Below are 17,296 nucleotides of genomic sequence, written 5' to 3'. Positions count from 1 at the left end.
GAAAAGTATATTATCGTTAGTTTTTCAGGGTAAAATTGTGTTTGTTTAGAAATTATACCACTGGTATTGCAGCTTTCTGCTAGCACATTTATATAACCATCAAATTGCTTGCAGTGCAAATCCAACGCTATTCAAAGCAGATCTTCTGTAGGAGTTTAACTCCAAGGGTCTGCATGTCTATGTTAGGCTGAATAATGAAGCGCTGGGTTAAAATGTGCACCTGTGACTTTTGATTGCACCAGAAAACAAAGCAGGAGGGGAAACCCTTGGCCAGCCATCACCAGTTTGTTCAAGTTGCAGGCTGTTTCGTATTGGGATCAACAAGAGAATATCCTCAAAATATATTTCTGAAGATTTCAACCCATTGCAAGAGCCAAGTCTCCTTTCCTAAAGGAAGATCATATAAAGCTTCTAAATATGTTATACACGACCTGCTTTTGATTTCCTTTGGAAATCCTTTGGATTTTGCCTTTGGAATGCAGACTGGAACCTTAACCCACCCTCATGCATGGGTTTAAGATTTGCAACTTTCTGGGATGCAAGAGAAGGCGCAGACTCCCAGCGGCTTGCCGCGTCCATAGCAGACCATGACTGGGCGAATGAGGCGTGATTTGCCCTGTTGAAATAGTAACATATGTGGTTGGATTCCGAGGATCTTCCACGTAACAATTTATGGTGTGAATTCTCCAAGGAACTCCATTTTCAAAATAATTTATACCAAATTTAGTCTATATACAGCAAGTGAATTTACACTTGCTGAATATGAATATCCATGGGAGGTGTAAATGTGGCATAACTCACCCATACTCTGGTTTATGAAAATCTGCCTCAGCAGAGCAGCCCTTGCTGCTTTGGAAGGGCTGACTGTGTGCTGGGCAGCACTGTCACTCCATGCTTGTGACCCTTGTGAGTGGAGCGATTGATTTGTTCAGTAGGGGTTTCTTTCATTAGGAAAGGAAGTTGCTTTTGATTAAAAATTCAAAAGCCTGTAGTCCCGCTTGTCCAGCCTAATCCTAGCAGGAGGTAGGTCAGCTCCACCGCATGCTCTAAGGCAGCTCTGCCTGGATGGGACCCTGTGCGCAGGCAGAGCGGATAACCATCAGACTGGGAGAGTTTAGTTGGAGTAGTTTAGTTGAAGAGAGAGCTGAAGCAGCAGAAAATGGTAAGAGGGCATTATGCTGAAACAGAAGGGGGGGGGGGGGGGGGGAACAAAATGTGACAGTTACAAAATGTATTATGTAAAAATTCTGTTAGTGTTTATAGATTTTATTTTTAAATGATGTAAAAATAAAGTTTGTGGGAAAATTTTCTTGGATTTAGTTTACACAACTATCTCTGCGTTGTTACAGTTAATGTAGAGAGGGAACGTACGGCACAGCAATAATCTATTGTTGTTGTTTGCTGTAGTAAATGCAGAATAGTGAGGTCTGTTGCCAAAGAAAAAGGAAATTGTATGTGTGGGATAAAAATTCTTAACATGATTATCGGATTATATTTTCAGCAGTAGAGGCAGCACATTAAGTGTTCTGGTGTCTGTGGGCTGCATTTCCTTACTACGCTTGATTACCCTTCAAAACATACCACATCAATTGCATTGTCTCATGTCTACCTTAGCAAAAATCCCTCAAAGTATCTTGTAAGGAAGGGAAATGTAATTTCATCTTTTATCCTCGCCTGTGGAGGGAGAAGTGCGTTTCTGCTACACAGTGCTTTCTGAGAAGGTTGGATATGGCTCCTAGCAGACGTCTGGAGGATCATCTTGCCATTGTCATGGCACTGCAGTGGCCACTTTTCTGGAGCCTTATTACCTTGGTATCTCCCAGGGATGCGGTTTCACCCAAAAGTCAAGGTCGAGCAAAAGAACTCCAGCTCTGCCTCTATTGTTTTGTAATAAACAGGAAAAGCCCCACATCCTATTGCTACTACCACAGGTCAGCTGTGGGGTCTTGAGTACCCATGCGCTCTGCTGGGCAAACTTTTGGTAAGTATTATATATTTTCAGGGTTTTTCGCTTGGTTACTGAACGTTCGTGTTTCTTCAGTGGAGAAGAACTGCAAAATGCAAGCAGTGTATTCCAGGAAAATGAGGATGTAGGACTATCCCAAAAGTCTTTAGTCCTACTGTGCATGTGTCTCAATAGAGACACATTCAGTGGTGTCTCAAACAACTTCCCCCCTGAAAACACAAGCTGTTTTCTTAAATACGCTTAGTGCTTGTTAGGAGGAGCCAGTATTCAAAGAGAACTTGGTCTTTGGTCTTCAATTTGAACCAAGTTTTCCTCCTATACCAGCATACTTCGAAAAGGAAGGGTGAGGAGGGTGCATACGCCATAGTAGGAATCGCTGTAATGGAGGTGGCATCAAACTGATGGATCTTTGTGTTTACACTGGAGTAAGTGCAGTGCAGGGACCTGGAAGCGCGGCTCCTCTTCCAGTTCTGACTGTACAAGGAACTTACATGCACAAGACAAAAACTGTCCTCACAGGGTCAGTCAGCACTCGGTGTTCTTACAGAAACTTGGTAAAGGTAACTTTAACTTTAGGGCACAAGGCACACAGTTTTTCTCCCCTTCTTCAGCTGCTGTCATAGAAGAACCAAATGGCCATTTCTGTTTGCTGTAGACCAGAGATTCTTTATTCAATTTCAAGTCTTAAATAAATAAGTAAGCTACTGTAATGCTTTGCATGTCAGATAATTCACTCCTAAAGGAGAAACATAGTTTCAAAGCAATGAATCGAAGATAGTTTCCTTAGTGACTGACATTGGTGCATTGGACCTCATTCATGGTGCAGATTGAGTGACAGGAGTTCTTGTTAACGTGTTTGTGTAATTGTCAAATCTGACTTTTTTTCAGATACCTGGAAGGAAACCATCTGACTGCTGTGCCGAAGGGGCTCTCTGCCTTCAAACACCTGACATTGATGTAAGAAACACGTGGTTTCAATGTCAAGAAAATTACATGACTCTTTCTGCACTGTGTTGTAGGTGGAACATAAATAATTAGTATTTGGGGGGAAAAAGACCCACAAAACTCAAAAACCTTCTGTAATTTGAATTTGAAAAGAATTTCACAGTGGCCACAGCTGCCGATAAGTGTTAATAAAGTAGTGGAGAAAGAGCGAGGTGACTGGGAGCACCAGAGACCCTTCCTCTGCAGGAGTTTCCAGCCTCTGCGAGGGGACTGAACTCTCACACAGGCTGCTACAGTTTCACGTGGCAGATTTATCTCTGCGAAGCTGTAAAGGTCGTTAACAGAGGAGATGGCATTAATTTCTTCTAGGTGAAGCAGTATTTATAATGCTAAGGCAATGAACATTTGCATAGCTGTTTCTGCTATGAACAGTCATACGGACAGACACACGACTGGACTTTTTTTCAGTAAATTGCTCCCTGAAATACACAGGAGTGAAATTTCTTGGCTGAACTATTTATCAAAAAATTCCAAATGCTGTTTGAATCAGCTGTGGATACTCAAGTAAATGGGCAGAACAACCTCAGACAAAAACAACACGGAGGGAAAACTGGAATCCTCTGTTTTAAAACAGTGTTTTATTTGGAAACATCTCTAATATTTTTTTCAAGGGAGAGCAACAAAACAAAATGTTCTGTTTGAGCCTAAAAGTCTTTTTTTAAATGAAAAAATGGAATTTTGTTGTAGTAGCTGACAGTGTGAAGAGCATATGGAAATGGTATGCCTGTAATAAATTGCAAAGCAAGTTGGTACAGTAAATATTCACCCGCAGTTCTATCATCTATTAATTTATCCTTCTTCAAAAATTTTGCCTATATTCACTGATATTTTTTTTTTTTTTTAATGTTATATGCTGGAAATATGCCTTAGTATTTCTGAGCCTGAAACTTTTTAGGGGAGTCTGATGTGCTTTGCTTTTTTTTTTCTAGATGCAGATATTATGTAATCTTTAAAAAGACTTATTTCTCAATTCATACATAGAAATGATATTTTCTCTGTGTTTCTTCAGTGATTTGAGCAACAACAGCATAAGCGTGTTGGCCAATTACACCTTCAGCAACATGACTCAGTTATCAACACTGTAAGTAGTCCAAAGTTTTTATAGCGGTTTTAATTGCTTTTCAGACACCATCCTAGGTGTTGAACAATTAGTACCTGTCTCGTTACTTAAGCATGTGGCATTCCGTGCTTCTTTGTGGTTGAATTAGGAGTGAAATAATCAAAGACGATCCAATGTTGTAACTCCAATGTTGTCACTCTGTTCTCTCATTCTCCCAGCATCTTGAGTTACAACAGACTTCGATGCATTCCAGTCCACGCGTTCAATGGGCTCAGGTCTCTCCGAGTGCTGTAAGTACCACTTCCTGCATGCAGCTGAGTTGCAGCTTATTAGAATGCGGTTGATGGCAGGGAGGTTTTTAACGAGCAGATGGCTTTCACTTGATCCAGTAGTCATAAATATTTTCACACAATTAGCTTCAATGTACTTGTACTTGGGTGCAATATGTCAGGTAATGACTAGAGCCGGTGAATGCTAAACTTTGAAAAGAAGCAATTACATATTTGCAGGGTGAATGACTTTACTCTGATAGTTCAGGGACAAGACTATCGTGAAAACAGGCCTCCAAGAGGCTGCCTAGAGTCTGTCTCTTCTACTTGAACAATGTTTGGGTGCCCCACGGGAAACAACTTTTCTCTTTGTCTGGAAAAAGTTGATGATATTTTCAAGTGTGAGTTTCTATTGGATGCTTCAGCAGCAGTGCCTCTACTGAAAACTTGTGCGGTTTTGGAATATTTTCTATCGATTCAGGTTTCTGCAGGCAAGTTTTTACATAAAAGAAAGTAATCTGAAGGGAAGCAAGTTGGAAGTCCCCGCACTGAAACAATGAGTGAGTCACGCCAGTAATGCTGAGGTGCCTGTCTCAAATGTCTTTAAGTTGCGAATAAGATTTCACCTCATGTTGACTGGTGGCACGCTCAGAGATGTCCACGTGTGGTTTCTTTCTTTGGAGATCCTTTTGTACGCTCTGTCTTTCCAGAGTAGCTGCTTTTAGCAGCTTTCTGGATTGAACAATTTGCTTACAATCTCTTCTGAAAGTCGTTGTCTTTACCTCGTCTCGGAGTGTGGGCTGTGGGCCTGTTCCTTGCAGCAAGCAGCCCCCCCAGGTTTTCTTAGGCATCTGCTAGACTGACTGCTGCTTCAGTCTCATATTTACTGTCTCTTGCTCCCCACCTGCCCCATCAGAAACAAACCCTGAGCTGGGTTTGCTCATTGTTTGTGTGGACACGTGTCACCGTGTGCAGCTGTCAGGACAAGGTAGAGAAGCCACCTTCCTCCCCATGGCCCAGCAACACAAGTTGGGTCATCATTACTTGAACAGTAAACAGAAAGCAAATAAATAGCTTATCTGTGATGAGATTATTCAGCGTGCTGAAGGAGAAAGAGCTCTGGACACTGAAAGCTCAGGGCAGAGGAGTTGAAGAATATGTCCCGAGTGCTTTGAAACTTCACATCAGTGTTTTCTCTATTTTTTTAAAAAAGTTAGATGTCATTCACATGCAGAAGTTTCTGTGAATTTAAAGAGCAATGGTTGCAGTGCACTGACTGCGTAAGTGTGGAATTAAGGTGTCAACATCGGCAGTACTGCAACTGTGGAAGCAATAAGGCAATGCTCTTTGGCCGAGTGGTAAAATAGATATCTAGGTTTCAACCTCCTAACTTACAAGACAGCTTTACATTCCCAGTTTTCATTATTAAAAACAAGAAAGATACGTGATTTGGATTGGTTGTTTTAAGTTTGGCTTGGGACTCTTCATTTCTAGTGCACTAGGATGGTCACATTGAGCTGTTACATGAGTCCTGAAATTCAGCCACAGAGGAATATATTCTGTTTCATGGCCAAATAAATTATTCCATATGGAGCTGTCTTGTGGCCTGTTTCTGTTATGCAAGCTAGCTTGATTAAAGCTAGTTTGGGGCTCTTTACCCTGAATTGCAGTGTAGATAGACCATGCCTCACTCTTTCCAAGAGCTGCAATTTGTCTTTTCACTTTGGTTGTTGCAGGCCACGTATGGACAGAAAACAAAGGGCAATATTTTAGTAACAATTGCTACATGTTGGCTTTTTTAAATGATGTACTAATCAAATTGAAAAAACATCTTCCTCCTCCTTCAAGAGAGGCCCTCCCTGTCTTGCACAGAGCAGCACGAGTGAAATGAAGCCTAAATGGAAATCTCTGCCTCTGCTCCATGCATTTGGAAGCCTCCAGATTGATTTGATTTATTATGGCCCACAAAACTCTGGTATCAGCTACAACTTTTGCCACATGTCATCTATGTTGTTATTAAAAATCAATTCTCCAGAGAGAAAATGGCTTCCGAGTGACAGTGTGAAATCTGTTATTGTCAGCTATTTATTATCCATATTCTCAGGGGAATTTAAAAGAGAAAACATCAGCAAAACAATTTCCACATTTTTTTTTTTTTTTAACAAAAAGAATATAGACATCTCATTACCATTGGTTGTGCCTGCCTTTGAAGATAGCAGACCCTTCTCATACAGGCTTCTGTGTCTTCCAAATTCTATATGTTTTCCTTACTTTCTGTCTCTCTGTAGTAAATAAAGTAAATGTGTATTTGAAAACCAGAATAATCATAGATGTATGATGAAGTTGATCTTTGACAGATATCTGGTTCTGTCCTCTCGCACTTTTCAGCACAAACGCAATTGAGAAAACTGCAGAGTCAACATGTTTCTGTTTAAGCCTGAATATCTATCAGTGTTGACACAATCAGGCCTTTAATCTTCAGTCTTCACACGGCCTCTCCATAATGGCAACCAAAGGGTGCTGGGGAGCAATTTCAACACAGAGTCTTAAGAATTTTTTAAATAAGCAAACGATATCAGTAGGGTTTTACACCAAAGCTATTGCAGAGAAAAATTGTGATTTTGTTTTTTGGTTTAGTTTTGGGGTATTTTTTGTCCAAATTTAGCTTTTTTTAGAAGCAAAATGTAAACAGATTTAAAAAGCTGAGATGTGAACTGATTATTTTAAAGATTATTTTTATTGTGTGACAATGTTACAACTTCTGACATTTTGTCCTTATTTAATTAAGAGTCAAAGTCCAGAAATAAAAATACTTTCTTGGATCACTAAAAACTTTCCATGTTATATTTATGAAAAAAATGCTAAAATGAACTACAGAATATTCTACTAACATGAGATATTCTAGTTTTACTGGAAACTAATGGATATTTACTGCACTTCGAAGCTCACACAAACATAGTAATATGGGTGATGATAAGGCTACCACAAATGCTCTTCAGGCTCAATTGGAACCACTTTTGGCAATATACTCGCATTGCTGGATGCTGCACTGAATTGACCTGACAGAAATATTATTTGGCTTTGTTTGTTTGGGCAGGTTTTTTTGCATTGCAGAATGAATCCTTGTACTTACCATGTAAATCTGTAAAAGGCGCTGGTGCTATGGGCACTGAGCAGTGACACGGCGGCTCCCTGATGAGCATTGAGCAGTGACACTGTGGCTCCCCACTTCCTCTGACACCTGAGTTGTGCCGGTTCCTGCGGGGTTTGCCATCCTGTGGGGTTCAGTGTAGGTGTTTGCCCTTGGTGGGATGTGGCTTTGTAAGCTCAGCCAAGCTTTTGGCCACACTTCTGTCTTTCCAAGGTAGATGACTGTTTAGTGAAATAGCATCCCCTTTGTGCCTATAGTAATTAACGTTACAAGACAATGGACTAGGAGGCAGGACTTGGGAGCAGGTAGTAAATAAAAAAAGGATACCAAAAGGATACGTTTAGTTCATTTTCTTACCTGAAGACAAAGCAGTAAGTCAGTGGATTACATGTAGAAGAAAGTTTGTATTTCAAGAATTCAAGTGTTTTGTTGCTCTGAGAGGAGATCCCCATCATGTTAAATTCATACCCCTGCTTCTTACCAGTATTTAGACAAGAGGATATCTACAAGTTGTGCTTTTGAGGGAGAACACAGACACCAATGTGTGCGCTTTAACTGTCCAAATGTTTAAGATTTTATTTGACCATTTGCTTATTATGATTTTTGGTATAAAAATATGTTCCTGTTGTTGATCCAAGAGGAAAAAGATTTTATTGCACTGTTGAATTCTCAATTTATTATTGTGGGGTTTAAGTTTTTTAGCATTTATTATTTCAGTTTAGCTGCATGGGTGATGATGTTGCCGACATGATTTTTTCATTAAAATGCAGGCATTTGCATCCATGAAATATACCTCAATGTTTGAGATATGTAGTCAAGCCGTTCATTCCAAATGGTTTTATATTTTTGATCGTTTTACCTCCTTACAGATAGATGGCTTTGTCATGCTTCAGCTTCTCTTGGAAAAATTTTCCAAGACATCTAGGAAATAAAATGCACCTCTTCACAGAATAAACACAACTGACGTGACATGAAGATAAATATAAGTTCTCCCGTCTGTTCAGAGAATTGTCTTGCACATCTTTAAGTAGTTTAAAAGATCATAATATAAGCTCATTATGAGTGCCTGCTTATTTAAATATGCTAATTTCATTGAAGGAGGGAACGCTTTGATGACAAGTTGTTGACCAGACCTGATCTTGCATCCTCTTACCAACAAAAATACTCCTTATTTAATAGCTGTGGGGTACGTCTCAGTCAGCTGGTCAGTCTGTATAGAATGAGTGTGCTTTATCTGGAGTTACTGTGTGGGAGCTCATATCCTTCCTGTTCCTGGTCAGCGTAAGTGCTTGGACATCCAAGAATTATTAGTAGTAGCCAAAGCCTAGGGATGCTTAAATGAAAATTTTAGAATGGGGATGTTGGAAGGGGGAGTTTTTGATATACTGGTGTGAAGAACTGGAGAGGGATGCCCGCAGGGTAATTCTGCTGTAGCGTTTGTGGTTTCCTGTTCTGCAGAAAAACTGCACTACAATAAAAAGATAGAAACTGCAGCTGCGATGAGCAGCTGTGAAAAGTGATCGTGGTAACATTGCTTATGATCATGGAGTTCACAGCCCTGTGGCACGGCCCAGGCTCACGGGACACAGGACAAGGTGTATCTTCTCCTGGGAAGTTGGGCTTCCCTTACTCTGTGTGTGCTGGTGTAAGGCAAAATGTAAAGGTAGAATTCAGAAGAGTTATAAGGCATCATGTAGACCGTGGTGAAGCTTATAGTGGCGTTAGGGCAGAGAAATGGAAGAAAGGATGCAAAAAGGTATGATTTTATTGTCATCTGGGGCTATTGTGTATTTCCATGGGCCAGATGTTTGTTTTGTTTTAAACAAACTCAGTGTGCACTGTTTCAAGCATCTGTACGGTCACAAAAATAAAAAATAAGATGTGATTGCTGTGTTCCACAAATCACCAGGTAAATTAGAAAATAAATGACTCAAGGGAAAGAGCAGCTACAAAACTGACACACAGCAAGTTTCTGCTTTCCACCCTCCTCTGCCACGTCTGGAGCACTGACAGCAATTCCTGGAGCTGGGAAAGAGGACATAAACAATACACTAGTTTTGCTATAACAGAACCAGCTCAGGGGAGAAGTGCAAAAGAAAATATAATTTTAAAATATTGATGTCCTTTTCCTTTGCAAGTTTTCTACCAACTTTTGTTTAAAAAACAGCTAGTGAGATTCGGCAGAATCTCCTCCTGTTGGTTCCTCATGAGTTCTTTCTGTCTGTTGCTGTGTGAAGCAGTAAGCTGGTATTCAGCGACATGCAAACTAGAAAAGTTAGAATAAGCTATCAATATTTTTCTCTATGTTATTTTGTGCCAGATAATTATCTAGTGATACGGAGGAAGCAGCAGCTGAATAGCTGATTTTATTTATTTATAAAATCAAATCTGGCATGGTTGTATATCTTCTCTGCTGCATTTTCTGGATAGTTTTTACGTAATAGTCACCCCAGTGTCCTGTGCCCTCCCACACACTCATCTGTTGCTGCCTGTTTTGCTCTCTGATCGTCCCCTCAGTGCTGCAAGAAGTGCTCTTCCTCTCGGTTTGGCTGTCACAACCTTGAGTGCTGGTGCCTTACTTTGTAGCATGGCCTTCAGTTGCAATTGCAATGAAAACCAAAAGTAATCACAACTAATGATTTTTACTCTGGTGTCTGACACTTTGAATATATGTATTGGGCTCTACAAGCTGCAAGAAAAATCTTTCCGTTTATGCTTGTCTATGTGACACACACATAAATTAATTTCTTAGAAAAGAGATAAAGTGGCTGCTTAAATTGCCCTGGAAACACTGGAGAACCCTTTCGCAAGAATCCTTAAAACCCTGCTAAAAAAATGTTAGTTTCTTTTTGCAGGGTGACTAATGCAATAAAACAACTAATTTCAAGTACTTTCCCTGGTAGCATAAATGTATTTATCAAGTGCATTTTAAAAACAACACACAAAGAGGTATTTCCTACTGTAAGAATGGGAAACTAGAATGTGAAAGTGCAGCTATATTTGCCCTCACAGACCCTTGCCTCTCTCCTAGGATCTCGCTGAAGTCAATATTTAATTTAACTTTCACAGTTCTTATTTTCCTTGTTCTGTTTTTTTCTGTGTTTCAAGCTAATGGGATTCTATAAAAGCATACACGTCTGTATGTGAGAGTCTGCTTGTCATCAATACTCTTTTAATAGCATAAATAGTATGTCACCTTTTTAATTTAAAACATTAGTCACCAACAATTCTGATTGTATCATTATTTTAAATGTCAACATCTAGAAGTAGAAGTAATAATGCATGGAAGCTCATGAGTTGTGAAGCTATAGAAACTCTCAGAGAAACAAAATTAAATATCCTTCTTAAGCATCGATTCCTTCACTTGTGGGGAGCAGATCAAATTCTGTGGTTTGATACCTTCTTGCTTCTCCCCTCTTCTAGGACACTCCATGGAAACGATATTTCCAGTGTTCCCGAAGGTTCTTTCAATGACCTGGTATCCCTGTCCCATCTGTAAGTACTTCTGTCTGCGTTCATCTGTCTGATTGATGGTTTCAGATTTATAAAACAGCAGATATTCTTACAAATTCGAGATTGTATAGCTTTTCAGGTTTTCCTGCTCATTTTCCATATTCTGCTCTGGATATTCGTAGCGGATCTGTTCAAATTAAAAAAAATACTAGAACCTGTTGTTATTAGTTCTCAAAATATTTTCTTAAGGAAAACCAAATGAGCAAATGTGACAGTTTCCTCTTCTGTGGACTTTGTGTTTAAGGCTTTCTTTCAGCGTTGGCTGTGTGAAATGCAGAGTCTGTTATGGTCTGAGAGTGAGACAGGAAACCTCCCACAAAGAGCAAATATTAAGCAAATGTGAATTCTTTGCTTAATAAGTGTCATATGTTTTGCATACTGAAATGTTGTCAGTATATGAACTTGTTGATGAATCACTGCTTCAGACATATATATTTAATCAGATCGAAATTGGTCATTTCACAGCATTTATACTTTGTTCCATAATTTGCAAAAATTATTAGATGTTTCAGATGTTTCAGGAAATTACGATTGTATTGGTGGAGGTCTAGGATATTTTTAAATGCAGTTCAGTTGATGAAAGAACTGTAAAGACAAATAGCTGCAATTGTTACAAATTAAGCCTGAAGTGTAGCAGTTGGTGCCAAAAGAGTGAACAGAAAATGTTTTTTCTCTGAGATAATGTGTGATACTGCACATTATTAGGCAATGCGTGTAAAGGAAAAGTAATTTTGTGTAGCATGTTTCTTGATTACTGTCTTCAAGTCATCAGAAGGTTGGGTATGCCTTGGTCATTTTGTGAAGTGAGTAGTTTCACAAGTTGATACGGCTATTTTCTGCTCTGGTGCTTCCCTCTTACATGTGAGTTGATGTTGATGTATACACATGCCAAGGCGTACAGACAGACACGTGCATTTAACGTAGGTTTTGTAGCTCCGTTTCTTTCTTTGCAACCTTAAACATGCCCTCCAGAACACTTGCCTGAACACAAGGTTTAGTTCATATTTACATATTTTCTAGACAGCAAATACATCCTCGGATGCTTTATTTCTGTGTAGCAGTTTTCTGTCTCAGTTTCTCTCTAGACAAAAAATAAAGGCATCTCAGATTGGTAGGGACAGAAATCGTATGTGAGCTACTTAGGCAATTTCAGCTTCAACTGAGAAACAACCCTCTCTGTTTTGAGCTTACACCTTGGTATCTGAGTCAGAGAAAATATTTGTTTTGCACAAAATGTGTTTCTTCATCATGTTCCCAGTATAGTCAAGTCATTTTATATGTTGTTTGGGAATGAAAGTCTGACTGGGCTGAAGCCCTGTGTCTCCTTTTGGAAGCGCAGTGACACCTTCTGTACTGGGAATCTGGCTTCTGTGGGTATTTTTAGAACTCAAGAGATAAACATATCATGCCCCATTTGTTTGGATTTTCCTCAGGGTTTACTTTAAATGAAGTGCAGATACAATTTTCCTGGGTAAACCATTCACCTTAGGGAGTGATAAAAACCCCTTTGGCCCAATACAATCACTGCAGTCTATCTGTTTAGATATATGTGCTGCCAGAAATGTAAAATACACAAAGCTCAAATGAACAGTAATAAATAGGATCCATAAAATAAATAAGACCTGTCTGGGGTGTAATTTGCACAGTTGAACAATTGAATTTTACAGTGCAATTGTGCTCTGCAATTTCTTCAAGAGGATTCTGAAACTTTTAGCTCTTCATGTGCCAGAAAAAGCTGTGCTTATTCAAACAAAGTCATGCATAATTGAAAATAAATTCATTTTGAGCTCTTCTGATATATAGATCTGCAAGGAGAAAGCACGCACGTGGGATAATTTTGAAAATGATACAAGGGGTCCCTACTCATCAAACTCATAATGCACGGAGAACAAAATCTTATGTTAAATTTCCAAGCTGCGTGGCTAAGAGTAGGGTGGGTATCGCGGCTGGAGAAAGCTACTACCGAGGTGTTGAGCAGGATGATCAGCCTGGACCTTCTGCATCAGCACAGTTTGGAAGGAGCAAGAGGGAGGGTATCAAATTGACCTTTAGAATTGCAAAGATGTATTTGTGTAGCATAGACAAAACTATTGATTTTAGTCAGTCTTTTGTAATAGCTTTAAGTTGGCTTGTAATTGGAAGAAAAAACCTGAGATCTAGATACTTCAATCACTTTTTCCGTAGCTGTTGAAAGTCTACAAGAAAATGTTCACCAAATTTCCTTTACATCGTAAACATCATATTGTTGTAATGTAACTATTATAACAAACTGTGTGCCTGATACCCCTCACTAAAGACAGAGGACGATTTGTGTATGGTGTACACACACTGGTTTTGTTTACTATTTATTACTTTATTTGCTTGAATCATATAGTGGTCTATTTAAGCCATGACTCTACTGATTTATTTAGTTCAGAGCAATGATAAAAATGTTACGGCGCTACTGAAGGATCACATATATTAATACTGAAAAAGAACCCAAAAAATTTTCTCAGTTACGTCAATTCCCACATTTGCTGTCCTCACCATTCACTGACGCACACAACTCTGTAACTGATTCAGTTTCCCAAATACCATCTGGGCATAAACTGACCCCTCGGCCCTCCTGGGACTCCGCAAAGGAGCCCTTGCTAATGGATGCTGTGTCAGACATACTTTCAATAAACAGCTCGGATTCCTAATCCGGGGGAATCATCTCATCTTTACTCAAATTTATGTTAGTTACCTATAAAAATAAGCTGGCCCCTCCTCTATTCCTCCACATTATCATGTCTGGAGTTGTTTTCATTGACTTTATTGTAAGTTGCCTCAAAAAAAGAAAAAAAAAAGTGCCTAAGAGAAATATCTGCACAACATTTTGAAAATGCTGCTGGTGGTATTTCAATTACAGCACAAGATATTTTTACCTTCTGGCAATGTTTTGCTATAATGGGCAAAGAAATAGAGAGAGTATGCTAGAACTCATGAATGAATTCACTATAGTTCCTAGAAATGAAGGGAAAAAAAAAAACAAACCCAAAACCACAAACAAAAGAACTGAAAGATACATGTGATAATTTCTACAGTTGTACAACAATGTTAATGGGAATCTTTCCTAGTATCTATGAAGCAGCTTTATTTCTAATGTAGTTTATAAGGATTAATTAACACAGTAACTAGCTTTCCGTTGTCCTCCCACTCCCATTGTATATATGGCAGTTGCTCAGTGCTAAAGTTAATTTCTGGGTGCAGCTTTCACTGCTGCATTTTGCTTGACCTTGGACAGGTGAGCCAGTTGATCACAGTTACAGGGTCAAAAAGTCAACCCAGGAGGTTTTTTCCATTGTAAGCAATGGATTTACAGAAGGAATGGATGGATATTTTTTAATACTGTGCTGCAGTACACATTTAATTTTGATGAATGAGCCCTAGACAGGGTTTGAACCTATGAACTCTCATTATGAATCTGTCTAGGGCACAGTGGGTTCATTAGTCACTCCAATAGAAATGTATCAACAAATTTACTGAGGTTTCTATCTTAATATCCTGTCTGATATGTTTTTCTTTGAAAGAAGCCCGAGTTTAAAATACCATCTTAAAACCAGTTTATAACGTATGCAAAATAGTATAGTCTAAAACCCAATTTGAATTACTGGTTTCTTTAGTATCTCTTCCCTATGCTAATCTTTAGTTAGTTAATTTTCTTCCAGTGGCAATTCAGGTGTTGTACAGCTAAAGTCTTACAGTTACTTTCAGCAAAATAAATCGGACTTTCAACATGCATTTTTTCACACTTTCAAAAATTAATTGTTTTTAAACTGACTTTTCTGAAGTCTGGACTTTGCTTGTAATTGATCGCCTGAAAAGACACTTTCTTTGAGAGAAAGAATAATATAAAGGAGTCAAGGCAGCACCTAAATTTAAGGTTAAAAGTTTTCTTTTGGATAGATCGCCATGAATAATGAAAAAGTTCTGCGAATTGTAATTACACTGTGTGAGTGCATCTGCTTCAGCCAGATGACCTAACTCAAGTGATGGGTTAAACAGCAAATGCGTTTTCAAAGCCAGAAACAAACTTAGCAGACACCAGGTTGCAAGTTTTAAAACGGGGGTGTCCTCTGCGTGTATGTTTCAGCTAGTGAGGAGACATTAACGTGAGTCATCAGATCCAAACTAACTTACACAAGTCACTGTTAGAATGTGCTCGCGAGGGCCAAAGACTTAAAAGAAACGAACGTGATAAATTTGATGAAAGCAATATGTCTGGCGACGCTGCTCAAGCACAATTGTTTGAAAAAGTGATTTATTTTTTGAAAAAGCGATTTGCTGTTAGGTATTTATACAACCTCCCTAACTTATCATGGGAAGAAAGGAAGAGAGTGGGAATACTGGAGAAGATAAATCTAAAAGACTTCCTGAATACTCAGAAGATCTTTCCCACATTTTGCAGTAAAGCATTCCCATAAAAGTGTAGAATAAAATGTGCCTCAGTGAGATCAGGGATGCTGTCTTTGTCTGCAAGCCAAACTAACTGCTGTTAATTGTTTTACACCACTAGGGCTCTAGGTACCAACCCTTTGCACTGTGATTGCAACCTCCGCTGGCTTTCCGAGTGGGTGAAGGCAGGGTACAAAGAGCCAGGCATAGCCCGCTGCAGCGGGCCTGACGCCATGGTGGACAGGCTGCTGCTCACAACGCCGACTCACCACTTCCAGTGCAAAGGTAGGAGCAAACTGGGAGGCTCCCTCTTCTGTCCTGTTGCTTTTCCCTCATAGACAGTGCTTTATTTTTATCCTCTTGGAAGGTGTTTGGTTTTAAAGTGAGTTGGGGGGGGAGTTGGGTTTGGCTTTATTTTCTGAACCATCACATTACATTCAAGTTGCATTTTGGAGTGTTCTCCCATAAAGTGCAGTTAACTGCGCCGCTGGAAGGAAAAGCAGCAAACCTCAGAAGAGTTCGGATTCCTGTTGCTCGCACCAGATTATATAATGGCAAGTTAGCATATATGTTAGAACTTATTTGAGCAAGTAAATTGGTTTTGGCCTTCTACGTACCCCAGAAAACTTTGGTAAAATTAAGGTTATTTTAAAAATATAGAGCACTCTAGTTATTATGTCCATTTACTTGAAAACTGAGAAACTGAGAATTCTTCTCAAAAGCAAATATTTACTGAAAGTACATTTTCATTTGAAGATCTGCAAACTGTCCTCATCAGCTCTGTATCAGAAACTGTAGATTATGGAAAACGTTTCATAGAGAAACGTGACTGGAGTGTACATTCATTCAGGAGAGGGTTGAGGTGCAGCTATTAATGGTTAGGGGGAGTCAACGATAGGAATGTGCTGCATAAGAGAGCAGTTCGACAAATGATAAGGAGCACACTCTTTTGTGGCTAAAGTAAGTAGCTTATTACTGAATGTAGATTAGCATATACCTGTATGTTCTTACTGTAAAAAAAAGGTTTGGAGGTTCACTTAGGTTACTGGCAAGTATGTGAAGATGGAGCTATTATTTATAGTGGAAAAGATGGATCAGCAGTCTCTCTTAGAAATGGAAATGAGGGCATAAAGCCTGTTTTTATGTCTCGGAGTGCCATGCACGTTTACAGTACTGCTTGGGAGCACGATTTTATAGAGGCTGGGATTAAACTGCTGAACAAACAAATCATGGTGTTGAGGTGGGTTTAGAACACAAGTTCCCAAGACCAAGCTGAATTTTATTTCCTTTCAGATATATTTTTAATAACTGTAACCTTATAATTTAATTACTTTGAAATGTCAGTCTCAAAACTATCAGAACTCTGACTATAATTACAGAACTGCAGACTGTATAATAGTTTCCCAGATGTGAAGTACAAATATACCCTAAATACTAAAAATACCAAATAATGTACTTGCTCACATGAAGTGAAACAAAGAAAATTATCATATTTGCATATTAAACAGGGTCTGAAAATGTATCCAGAAAGAGAAGCTAGGTGACTGCTTTGTTCTGAAACTGTGACATATCAATAGTTATACTCACTTTCTCTCAAAACTAAGCAAGCAACTCTTAGGCCAAGAGATAAGTAAACCTGTGGTCTGGACCCTTAAAAACAGCTGTATATTTTTAATGTAAATATTAGTTTGGCCCACTAGAAAGCTGGTGGGCTTTCTGTTATCCCAACTGTCACCGTGGTTGGCTTTATCTGAATAGAAAAGGAGAAAAAAGTTTTGATTTGGAGGTGGTCTTTGGACAAGCAGAAACTAGTGATGGTCTGGATGAGTGGCAGTATATTCCAAGAAGCGCCAGGCCCTAGCAAAATTCACCTTTTCTCATCACAATGCATAAATTTTGAAAAACAACTTATGATT

At 39.1% G+C, this 17,296-nt stretch overlaps 1 protein-coding gene across 3 annotated transcripts in view; it reads left to right on the top strand.

The window, feature by feature from the left end:
- The window catches only part of SLIT3 (slit guidance ligand 3), a 519,652-nt gene that overhangs the window by 425,494 nt on the left and 76,862 nt on the right, over positions 1 to 17,296 (top strand). For all 3 annotated transcript variants that reach the window (XM_054216868.1, XM_054216870.1, XM_054216869.1), the window contains 5 exons: positions 2,855 to 2,923; positions 3,981 to 4,052; positions 4,250 to 4,321; positions 10,875 to 10,946; positions 15,502 to 15,665. In XM_054216868.1, coding sequence (XP_054072843.1) covers positions 2,855 to 2,923; positions 3,981 to 4,052; positions 4,250 to 4,321; positions 10,875 to 10,946; positions 15,502 to 15,665 — 449 coding nt within the window. The remainder of the gene's footprint in view (positions 1 to 2,854; positions 2,924 to 3,980; positions 4,053 to 4,249; positions 4,322 to 10,874; positions 10,947 to 15,501; positions 15,666 to 17,296) is intronic.

This window comes from Rissa tridactyla, chromosome 11 (assembly GCF_028500815.1).
Source record: "Rissa tridactyla isolate bRisTri1 chromosome 11, bRisTri1.patW.cur.20221130, whole genome shotgun sequence".
Lineage (NCBI taxonomy): Eukaryota > Metazoa > Chordata > Aves > Charadriiformes > Laridae > Rissa > Rissa tridactyla.
The sequence above is the reverse complement of the archived record's forward strand: the minus strand, read 5'-3'. Positions and strand labels throughout refer to the sequence as shown.